Raw genomic sequence first — 12,506 nt, 5'->3', positions numbered from 1 at the left:
GACACCGTGGCTTATTGCAGAAGGTCGTGCACCGATTAGGGACTGGGATGCTGCCTTCAGATATTAGCAAGAGCCACGCTCTCCCATGCTCCCTTCCTGATAGTCTGAATGCCTTCTATGCATGATTTGATGCAATGGATGATGTGACAGCGAGGAAAGCACCCACTCTCCGAGGGACAGGCAACTTGTGTGCTGCAACTGACATAAGGAGGCTCCTAGTCAGGGTAAACGCACCTGGTCAGGTGCTGAGGAATTATGTGGCCCAGCTAACCGAGGTCTTAATGGACATCGTTAATTTCTTTTTGAAACAATCCACTGTACCTAATGGCTTCAAGGCAGCCACTATCATTCCGGTGGCCAAGAGAGCAGCAATTACCACCCAGTGGCACTGACTTCAAATTAAAGTTCAGATTTATTTTCATCTGACTCTACATGTATACAACCAATCAAAACATATCACACACAGCACATAAAATATTACCATAAACAAGTTAATAAAATACAATTCAAAATGCATGCAGTGCGCAGTATGAGGAAACAGTAAACAGTACACAGCTCACTGTTTTAAGTGATGAGATGTTGGTGGTGGCAGGGTATTCATTAGTTTCACATCCTGAGGGACGAAGAAGCTGTTATCCAATATGGCAGTCTTGGTCCAGATGCTCCTGTACCTCCTTTCTGATGGTAAGAGGGTCAAAAAAGATGTGGGCCCAAGTAGATCATCTCCTCATTAATCAAGAAGGCACAGCAGCGTCTACACTTTGAGGAGTTTGAAGCACGCAAAACTTCCTGCCTCTATTCTAACAACTTTCTACAGAAGCATCAAGAGTGTCCTGTCTGGCTGCATTATTGTGTCATTTGAACACTGCATGGCATAGGACTGCAAACCCTACAGAGGAGTAAGAAGCACAGAGAGGATCACCGGGGTCTTCTTCTCCCCCCCCCCCCCCACCATTTGTGATCATTACTGAAAGTATTGTAGACGAAGGGCCTGGAGAATTGTTGAGGATCCCTGCCACCCATTCCACAATCTCTTTGATCCACTACCATCAGGAAGGAGGTACAGGAGCATCAGAACTAGGACAGCCAGACTGGGCAACAGCTTCTTTCCTCAGGTTGTGAGACTAATGAATGTCCTGCTACCTCCAAGGTCTCTTCACTAGGAGGTTACTATTTACCTGTGTTGCACACTGCATGTGTTTTTGAATGACAATTTATTAACTTATTTATGGTAATATGTCATCTATGAGTGTGCTGTGGTCTGGAGGAAAGTTTTGTTTTGTTGTACACACACACAACAATAAATTTGAACGTGAACTTCTGCAATCATTTCAAGGCAGAAGGCTGATACAAATGGAATTATTATTTTGCCTAACATAAGCAGATACATTAAGGAAGCCAGGAATTTGACTTTTGTTAAGGCTTCATCTGCTTGAGTTTTGTGATGGACAGCAAAGAGACACCCCTCACTGTATTGGTAGCGACCCAGGAATTGAGTATCAGAGCATGCCATGAAAGACTGATTTTATAATACACTGCAGGTATGAATGCTGTACATGCTTGTGTCTCTCCAAAATCCAACAATTTTTGTTTATGGATTCCTCAAAGAGATGGAAGGACAGCATAAATTTTTAAAAAAAATCACATCATGATCTGATAGGCATTGATAAGCTAAAATGGATAAGTTCTTTCTGAATAAAGTTGGAATGGATACAGACTGTTGAAGCCATTGTATTACAGGTTATCACTCTATTAGAGAACCTACACATGGTTGTTTAACCAAAAGGCTTGTCAGGCAGAAGTCAATGCTGTATACGCATGCTACCAACAGCAAGATTCCATTACAGTGATCTGGAGCCTCGCATTCCACACGAGGGCCACAGTCAGTTGTAGTACCTCATACACAGAATGTGCTACAAACACTCAGCAGATTGGATGGTAGCTGTGGAAAGAGAAACAGAGTTAAGGCTTCAGGTCAGGACGATCAGTTCAGGTGCCTTGCTGTTCGGTGTGGGCGATCACGTCTCTCCATCCATCACGATCCCTGACCCTCCAAATTGTAGATGCTTACCCTGTTTCTAACCATGATGTTAATCCATCTATCATTTTCATTCACTGTTTGCCTTTGCTTCTTTTTCCTTCCAGCTTTCCAGTTGTAACTAAATGTTCTAATGTCTCTCTTCGCATGATGTGTCCAAAGAATTTGGATTGCTGTTTTCTGATTTTTTAAAGTAATGTACATTTTGTTTTTGTTCTCTGTAGAACTTCTTTGTTGGTTATCCCATCTGTATATGATATGCATAGCATTCTTCTGAGGAACCACATCTCTGCTGCATTGATTCTTTTTTCCATTGCATTTGTGATGGTCCATGATTCACAGCCATACATCAATATAGGAAGAATGTAGCAGCTGAGAGTTCTAAGGCAGATGTCAATTGCTATTTTCTTGTTTGTTAGGATGTTTCTCATTTCTGTAAATGCTGTTCTTGCCATACTATTCTTGCTTTTATGTCTGTTCCGCATTTGCCATCAGATGTTACCCATGATCCAAGGTACTTGAAGTTGTGAACATATTTCAGGATTTCATTTCCCGATACGATACTACAGTTTGGGATATCAGGTTTCTTTGATATGACCATTACTTCAGCTTTCTTTTTGTTTAAGGTTAGGGCAAGTCTTTTGCTCTCTGTGTGGACAGTAGATACTAGTTTCAGTAAATTTATGTCACTGTTTGCTATCAGGACTGTATCATCCGCATAGTGGAAGTTGTTGGTATTGTATCCTCCTATACTTATTCCAGGTAAGTCTTGTATGGTTCTCATGATCTTTTGACTGTACAGGGAGAACAGGTCTGATGATAGAACACAACCCTGTCTGACTCCTCACTTTATTGGCTGTTATTCACCAATTTCGTTGTCCATCCGTATGGCTGCACTTTCTTGCCAGTAGAGATTCCTGATTATTCTAAGATCTTTTCCATTGATATTAATATCTTTAAGCATTTTCATGATGACTTGGTGTTTCACTGTGTCAAACGCTTTTGTGTAGTCAATGAAACAGAAGTATAGTTCTTGTTGTACTTCTATTGACCTTTCAATAATATTCCTGAGAATATAAGTTGTGTTTGACGTTCCCTTGCCTTCGACAAAGCCGCACTGTTCTTCACTGATCTCTGGTTTACATTTGTTTCTAAGTAGAATTGTTGTGAGGTGGCTCATTAAACTAATTGTTCTGTGTTGTCCACACTCTGTTGCACCTGGTTTCTTTGGCAGTGCAATGCATACTGCCTTTAAAAGATCTTTTGGTACTTTGCCACTGTTGTATATTCTATTCAATAAGATCAGAAGAAAAGTGGGGCAACAACAGGATGTATAAAAGCAAAAGACTGATCTACAATTATGGAAAAAGGAAAAATAATGCAAAGATGGTCAGAATACATCAAAGACCTATACAACGACAAATGACCGACAGGACAACTTTGATATTGGCAACAACAACGAGGGCCCAGCAATACTGAAAGAAGTGGAACATGCTATGAAGAAAATGTGAAAGGGGAAATAATCAGGACCAAATAACATCCTGGTTGAACTGTATGAAGCGCTAGAAGATTTTGGTGTAGAGAAATTAACAATCTTATTAATTAGAATATAAAACAATCAGAAGGATATCTGACCCAAAACCTTGCCCGTTTCTCTTCTGCAGATATTGCTTGAATTGCTGAGTGTTTCTAGCATTTTGTATTCCCATTTCAGATCTTCAATTTCTTTTCAGTTTTTAATTTCAGGCCTGGACAATCTAGTTTCGGTAAATAATTCTGTTTGAAGTTGAAGGGTATTTATAAATTCTAATTAACATCTCTTCAATTTTAGAACATTTATACAACTTTAATTCTCAATGCAGTTATCATAGTATTATTATTTACCTTAGATTCTTTCTTGTGGCCTCCTGCAAGCAATTTCATCACTACTATATTAGGTTTTGCAACCTTTAGAATTCTCTTTACCTGAAAAGTGAAATTCCGTAAGTGACTGAAAAGATGATATAATATAGGTGGAAAACAATTAACAAGCACAATCAGTATAAAGCACAAACAGGCCATTTATTGAGCTCTGCAAAGTTTAGCCCTTATGATCCCAGAAATCGAAAGCAAGATGAAGCAGAACACAAACTATGTATTTTTTAGACTCTCAACACATTTAACACAAGTATTTTTTTTTTAATTCAAAAACATTAAGTACTTCATATTTTAAACATGCTCTAGTGTCCCATACCTCATTGTCTGGACTCGGGATGTTTTCCAATATCATTTTAGCCTGTTGGAAATGCTTACTGGCAGCTATGTACAGATCAGAAGACTGAGGTGGTGGAGTGTACTTGTTCAGGTCAGACATTTCCTATTTGGCAGAATTTTAAAATATTTCAAGGTGATGACATTTAACTAAAATAAAACTGTTTTATTAATGTTGTTCATTAAGACAAGGTCTATCAATCTCTGACACAAGACAGCTTAATGAGCATAAGGCAAATTAATGGCAAGTAAATTAAATCCTGGACTTAATGAAGCACTGCAATAAGGATGGATGAGCTGGGTGCTGATCCACTCCACATGGACTCCAGTGGTGGAACCTGATGTTGCTGGATTTAACTAATCTCTTCAGTCTTATGCCTGGCCAACCCAGAATTTGAAGAAGATAAAGTAGTAATTTTTCATTTTTAAACAAACATTTAAAAGCAAAAAATGCATTCAGCTATATTAAAAATGTTACAAAAACATATACATGTGCTTTATCTAGAGATCAAAGGAGGGGAGGGGATACAAGTATGAACAACAGTGCAGAAGATGGCAAAGCTTGATAATGTATGTAGTAAATTGAATTCAACCATATCATTGCACCTCTCCATCCCAGGAATTGCAAATGACATGGAGCAGAAGAAAAAGAAACCATCATGCCAGGTGAAAGAAAATAGAAAAATAAAAATAAAATCTACATAAAAAAGTTAACAAAACCCTTAAAAACTTGAATATATACAGCCTTAATATAATGGCTTTAGTGGTGCTTCTTGAGTAATAACCAAGACAAATGTTTTTACTATTTCTGCAATTCAAAGACAGGTCATGTAGTACAGGTCCACAATCCCTTATCCAAAATCCTTGGGGCCAGTTGCATTTCGGAATTCAGAATTTTTCGGATTTCCTTATTGGTTCTGGGACCCCCACGGATACAAAAAAAAACAAGTATGCACAAGTCCCTTATTTAACTTGTCTAAGTGCCAGTGGTCTTTAGGACCCTGCGGAGCACCAGACCTATGCACATCCCCTCTTATGCTTAAAATCATCTCTAGATTACTTATAATACCTAATACAATGTAAATGCTATGTAAATAGTTCTTAAACTGTATTGTTTAGGGAATAATGACAAGAAAAATATTTCCAACAAAAACTTACAATAAAACAAAAAATATACAGCTTCAAACGAACCGAATCAAACACATGGTAAATGACTTACTGGAATAAATGTAGAACGTCACTGTCACTATAAAACTTAAGTAACTTGTCTTCCTGTTTCTTTAAATGATACACAATGGCAGTTCTGACACCTTATTCTTCAGTAAGACACAGCATGAACAAGTTTCTACAATAACTCCACTTTCTGCGATATTGATGATAGATGCTTCCTTCTCTTTTTCTCATTGTTACCCATAGGGGTATCTGCAGCTCTTTTTGACATTTTCACAGTGAAATTAAACACAAAGTCAACAGTGAACACAAAATATCAGCCAACAGCAAATGTACGTATAACCAGTACGAGCGCCGAGCCACAACTGACGTCTGGCGGCCTCTGCTGGTGCTGCCACAGCACACCTGAGTGACGTCAGCTGTTGGCTAAAAAACCTCTGGTTTTCTTAGCTTTTTTGATTCCAGAATTTCCGGTAAGTGACTGTGGACCTGTATGGTCGCGCAGCAGTTAGCGTAATGCTATTACAGTCCCAGCAAAATGGGTTCAATTGTGTCACTGTCTGTAAGGAATTTGCACATTCCTCCCATATTGCACAGTCATGCAGGTTAGCGGTGCAATTAGTCGCATGGGTGTAATTGGCTGGGATGGGCTTGTGGGATGAGAAGGGCCTGTTACCATTCTTCACTTCTGAACAAAAAATAATTAATCATGAATTCCAAACAACTTGCCTTAAACTGTAGGTAGTGCACTGGTGGTGGAGTAAGAACACCATTGAAAGGAGCAAATCTATGTTCATATCGAACTTGTTCACTATCCAACTCAAATTTTGGCTTTCTCACTTTTCCATCCATATCAAAGGCTATCATTGTCTACAGCAGAATGAGAGAGGGTAAAATGCAAGTAATTAAGATTTAAAACTGACTGAACAGAACCAACTTTTTAAGACTATGAAAAACAGGAAGGAATTTACTTTTTGCATTTAATGTATTATATGGCATACCATCTGGTAAATAAGAATTGATATACACATGCACACACTCACTGTATATATTAGCATTTAGTAGCATCACATCATGACTGAATATACAAAATTTTAATTCATAATACTTATTCCAACAGTGGTTTAAACATTATATATTGACGCATGAAATACTAAATTAAATGACTAAGACAATCATTACTTGCAGAATTACTCACGTATTTATTTTATATTTTATATTGACTTCAGCCCAGAGTTGTTTTTCTTTAGTTGCAGTAACAAAGCGATAATCTGTCATACAATCTGTCATACAGTCAGATGATATTTTCTCCTTAGTTCTTTAATTACTTCATTGCCTCTGTCAATTACCTCATATAGAAAAAGGAACAACTTCTTCTGCACTGAAAACAAATGACCCTCTCTTCCTCTATAATAAAAACACTCAATCTTTCTTTCCATCAGTATGTGAATGAGAGATAATTTCACTAACCACACACTGTGAATAATAAAACCGCCACCTCTGTTGCTGGTTATAAATTACATGTTTACAGCTCCAATTCCAGTCACCATATGGTTAAATTTGGCTACTTATTATCAGTGTTCTTATTAGATTTTCAGACATTTCATATCCCTACAATTGTAGACAGCCTCTATACATAGTCTGCCTTGGTTCGCTACCCAATCAAACTTTTGGTAAAACGTGTACCTTTGTTAATGTGCCAGCCGATTTCAGTACTCATTTGGTCTGTTTAACATCCTTTACCCTTTTTAACTTTTGGCTTATTCTACCCTCTTACATTATATCCATATCTTATCATTTCAATCATTGGCGGTTTAAATTGGTTCTTGCTAGACAAATTACATTTTAAAAAATTCTTGACTGGATTTTTAAAAAAATCATAGCCTTGCCTCCTTCACTGTTTGGAACTTCCTTCAGCTCTAAAGCCTTGGATGAGTCATTATCTGGGTCAAATTCTCCTTTCTCCATCAACTTATCAACTTGCCAACACTTTTAGACAAACATTTTTTGAAAATGCTTTTGCAGTTAATCACTTATTTTTCAATGCTGCAGGAGCTACATTCTAGACCAATACCTAGGAGGTCTAAGACAGTTTAAGGTGAAATTTGGATCCACACCTCAGATGATGCAGAAATGAGAATATCTCAGAATTGGGAGGAACTGTTGTCAATTGTAAGACACAGTGATCCTGGATATCACAGTTCTGAAGCTGGTTTTAATTGTAAAATGCCTTTAAAATTGTATTTGCTAACAATAGGTCTTGTGGTCTAATATATTTACTTGTTATAATTAAATATTTATATAATCCCTATAACAATGGGTTCCATTTTCAAAATTAAAATCCACGTCAATTTTATCCATAAACCGGTTATCACAAGACCACTCCCCAATCCCAATGATGTTTGAATTTGCAGATAAAGATGAAACATTATTAATAGTCCAGATGTGAAAGATGGGCTGCTGAAAATATGGTTAAGTTGAACAAAGGAAGAAATATGTCAGGAAAAACTGAGACTGATTAGGTTTGTTTTCCTCCTCCTTGCTTTGACTGGCACATATTCCTGACTGATCTTTCAGGATTGTTTAATTTCACACACATCTTGCAGTTTCCATGATGATAGCACTCTCAATGCTTTACCCTTGCTTTTGATTTATATGCTCCGTTGTACTTATTATACTTCAGTTGTAATTTGCTGCTGTTTTAATTAAGAGTGACAGAAAGCAGATCTGACAAAAAGTTTAACATAGATTTAAAGACAATAACTTTTAACATACATTTAGTTCAGTTGACTAAACTCGAGTCAAACTATGAGGCTTTGAGTAACAACAAGGCAAGAGCTGACTTATTAAGATTGACGTATGCAGGCCCAAGTAAACTTTAGATAGTCAGGAAAGTCCATTTCAGCAAGACCTAACCCTGCTGGTAAGAGCTTGGGAAATTGCTAAAGTTTAAACTTTGCTCATCCTCAGCACTGAAGTCAGCAAAATCCAAACCAATTGAGTTCCAGTAAGACAGAAGCATTATAATATACATTTTCTGCTCAAGCTAAAAATTATCTCCACTGTTTACATCTTGGCATTTGGGCAAACAAACTCCGTGATTGATGTGCAGGAACAATTTTCCTGTGAAAAACTAATTTTTTGGGCAGAACTATTTTCTTCTTTGTGTCTATATTATTCTCATCTTTTCTAATGTGCACTCACAAGACCGTTCTTCTTTACTGAATTATAACAGCCCAACAATATTGAGATTTACAAAGAAGCCCTCACCTTATACATTCCAGCACACATATTATGATAAGCTTGGCTCAAAGTGATTTCTTTGCTTAGAGGTCGAACTGTATTTAAGACAAAGAAAGGCCAATTTAAAGTCCAATGAAAATGCAATTATTCATTTCTTAAAAACACATTAAAGCTTCAAAATTAGTTTAACAATTACACTATAAATGTATTTACATATTATATTACATTCCACAGCTTATTTCCCAAACTGACAGGCAAGATATTTCTAATAAAGCTCACTTTTGCATTAACCCACTGCAGTACTACACCCAAATGAAGACATAATTGGGGTTTATTGTAAACACCTTTCTTCTTTTTCTTTGTCTTTTTGCTGCTCCGACCTTTCTGCTGTTCTTCTACAATTCGTTCTTCTGCCATTTGTGAGGAATCAGCACGGCTCAGTGTCGATATCAACCAAGCATACAGGAATTCTGAAAGGTACCTGTAGAGCAGCATGCACCAGAAAATAATCAAAGATGCATATCGTATAGTACCTTTTGTATACTCAGCCAAAACCAAGCAACTGTCGATGGATTTTAAAAGAACATGTTACAAAGGAAAGACCAAAACCAAACAGCAACTGTATCAAAGCAGCTAATGTTGCATGCATTTCACATTATAATAAGCCACTTTAGCCAGCTGATGATAATGTAAACTTCAGATGAAAACAATGCAGCATTATTCCTGGATTCTTCATGAATGTGGGAAGAATGCAATGTTATCATAATATAAAATATTGCAAAGATTTAAAATCAATGACAAATATGGGGGCAAAAACAAAATCACACCTCATTATCAATTCCTTCAATGTCACCCGAATAAACTAATTTACATACATCTTAAAAATTTGAAACATTTAATTAAAAATAAAAATCAATTGTAAAAACCAGTGATTTTAAAAGATATTTATTTTCTTTGGTTTTATGCCTAACTGTCCCCTACAGTTTTTTTTTAAGTCACATGTGAACCAAACAGGCCAGAGACTGCAACAGCAATTCTGTTAATTCTATTCTATACATAGTTCAGAACAATCAAAGAAAAATAGTGACACTATACTAATGAAGCAAAATCTACCATGTTTTTCCTCAACATGCAAATCAAAGCTTTTTAACTCTACTCTGTTCACAACTACCAGGTGAAAAAAAAATCAATAGATTGAATAGCCATTATATATTTTTTAAATCAAAGTCCAGATCACAGCACCACCTAAAGCAGTTGGAAAGTACCACCTACAATTGTACAATTTAAATATAGTAGTTAATTTTTCATACCAATACACATAGTAGTACTCATGCATGCTGTAAAGTTCCAGCTCAAAACCACTCAACAGGTACTGAATCATGATCCGAAGGTTATGGTAGAGGATCCAGGTGCCTAAACATGCAAGATGTTGTCTTTGTGGCTCCTGCTTCAATAACATGCTATGGAGTGCTGCATCCACCTTCTCAGCCTGCAAGCAAGAGTTTAGTAATCGTTAGTAAAAATTGCAAATTTAATAGTGTTCAACGTCGGAGATTTTCATTCCTTGTATTCGTTTAAGAAAAATAACATATTAGATGTAAACAGAAACACTATTCATTTGCTGACTGATACTCAGAGAGCAGTTAAGATGAAATTCACTTTCACATATACTAAGTGTGATCTTGTCACCACCTAAAGCTGAGAAATAGCCATAACTTTAGATGAGATATTTAACTATTACCCTTTAAGTATAGTCAATTGAAAGTAAAATAAAAATCGTAACATCATTCTGAGGAATAGTTATTCATCAAATATTACTATATAACATTACAGCACTGAAACAGGCCATCTCGGCCCTTCTACTCCGTGCCGAACGCTTACTCTCACCTAGTCCCACTGGCCTGCACTCAGCCCATAACCCTCTATTCCTTTCCTGTCCATATACCTATCCAATTTTACTTTAAATAACAATACCAAACCTGCCTCTACCACTTCTACTAGAAGCTCGTTCCACACAACTACCACTCTCTGAATAAAGAAATTCCCCCTCATGTTACCCTTAAACTTTTGCCCCCTAACTCTCAACTCATGTCCTTTTGTTTGAATCTCCCCTACTCTCAATGGAAAAAGCCTATCCACGTCAACTCTATCTTCCCCCTTCATAAGTTTAAATACCTCTATCAAGTCCCCCCTCAACCTTCTACACTCCAAAGGATAAAGACCTAATTGTTCAACCTTTCGCTGTAACTTAGGTGCTGAAACTCAGGTAACATTCTAGTAAATCTACTAAATGTCGATTAACTAATTATTTACTTAAGTGCTACTTATGGGGTCTGGCTATAGGAACATTGGCCATTACATTGCTTTACAATGACACCAGCATGCTTTGAAATATCCATGTGTCATGAAAGTCTTCATGTTTTCATCCCCTTTTCATTGTTCAGGAAAATACCTCATCTTGGAGAGTGGCAAATTCCTCCAGAATGTGACCTAGCTTATCTCTCTGCCGAGCTCTGTTGTGTCCATGAATCTGGATCAAACTACAAAATGGCTGCAAACAAAAAGAAAAACAAACAATAAATTGATGGAATTTATTCAGAGCAGACACCATCATACTTTTGGCATCACATCTTTTGGAATCTGAGCATTTCAAATCATGATAAATGGCAGAGGCTTGCTTTCTCAAGCCACCTTTTATAATAAAGACAGTAAGTTAAAATTGCTCTGTTAGAAGTTTATACTTACTATGTTGATTATTTTTTTTCTGCAATAAAACCACCTCCATTGAAGAGATGGAAAGAACAAATAGAACTCTACTGACCTATCCACATAATCTTTGCACAAAACATCAGTGCATAACAGGTTTTAAAGAGTTCTCGTAAGGGCGAATTTCTCACCTTTGCCTAGTACTTTGTAGCTAATGTAGAATGAAACTGCTTTACTGAAAATCACAAGCAAGAACTAAAAATTGACAGCTTTGTGCTACAAAATCAATGCAGCCTGCCATGATATTTGTTATCAAACACCATTTCCAATAAGCACATGACTAATCTCTAATAAAACAATTATGGATAGATTTGTATACATCTAGGTAGAAAAATAGCCTTAATGAAATAACAGAATATTCCTGTTCATAAAAATAATATGGGATGTACCTCCATTTTGAATGTCTATGTTCACAGATGCCATAACCTAGAAAAGAATAACTAAACTTTGTCTTTTCTTTCCACTGCATACTAAAAAAATGGGGGAGATTGACTTCATTGTTCATAAAAATTGGCAATGTTCTTAATAACACAAATTTCCCAACTGCCATAAAATAAAAATTGATATTGTTTGCTGTACCTGTTAAATTATTTCACTGAATGCTGGTGCCTCATGTTTTAAAGGATACAAAAATGAGAGCTGACTAGGTAAATGCATTCAATTGATGAATGCAAGGTGATCTCAACTTGAAGTACAGACAGCCATGGGAAACTTTAACTTTCTTAGGTTGAAGAAAGTGCTCAGATGTTGCTTTTTACACCTATCTGTACAGTTGCCTACTGGATAACCAAATGTGAAATTTAGATTTAGAATGAGACCACCCACACTTCCCTTGAATGTCACACACATAGATCCGTCTGTACACAATAAAATGGTTCATTGATATTCAACGTTCAGCCCTGTCTTGTAGATGAATAAAGCTGCTTGCGTAAAGGCGAAAGGCCTTCAATATTTAAGAAAAAAAAGAGAAGGGAAAAGCAGCAGCAACAGAACGAAGATGTCTTACTGTGAAAAATATGAATCTAGAAATAATCTGCAA

The 12,506-nt window shown here is 36.7% G+C and overlaps 1 protein-coding gene across 1 annotated transcript in view; it reads right to left on the bottom strand.

The window, feature by feature from the left end:
• naa35 (N-alpha-acetyltransferase 35, NatC auxiliary subunit) overlaps window positions 1-12,506 on the bottom strand; it is a 58,499-nt gene that overhangs the window by 3,301 nt on the left and 42,692 nt on the right. The window contains exons 16-22 of the mRNA XM_059969835.1: window positions 11,154-11,252; window positions 10,012-10,190; window positions 9,046-9,182; window positions 8,729-8,796; window positions 6,188-6,328; window positions 4,272-4,394; window positions 3,923-4,003 (exon numbers count right to left, since the gene is read on the bottom strand). Of these exons, the coding sequence (XP_059825818.1) occupies window positions 3,923-4,003; window positions 4,272-4,394; window positions 6,188-6,328; window positions 8,729-8,796; window positions 9,046-9,182; window positions 10,012-10,190; window positions 11,154-11,252 (828 nt within the window). The remainder of the gene's footprint in view (window positions 1-3,922; window positions 4,004-4,271; window positions 4,395-6,187; window positions 6,329-8,728; window positions 8,797-9,045; window positions 9,183-10,011; window positions 10,191-11,153; window positions 11,253-12,506) is intronic.

This window comes from Hypanus sabinus, chromosome 5, assembly GCF_030144855.1.
Source record: "Hypanus sabinus isolate sHypSab1 chromosome 5, sHypSab1.hap1, whole genome shotgun sequence".
Taxonomy (NCBI): domain Eukaryota; kingdom Metazoa; phylum Chordata; class Chondrichthyes; order Myliobatiformes; family Dasyatidae; genus Hypanus; species Hypanus sabinus.
Note: the sequence above shows the minus strand (reverse complement) of the source record. Positions and strands in the feature narration are given on the sequence as shown.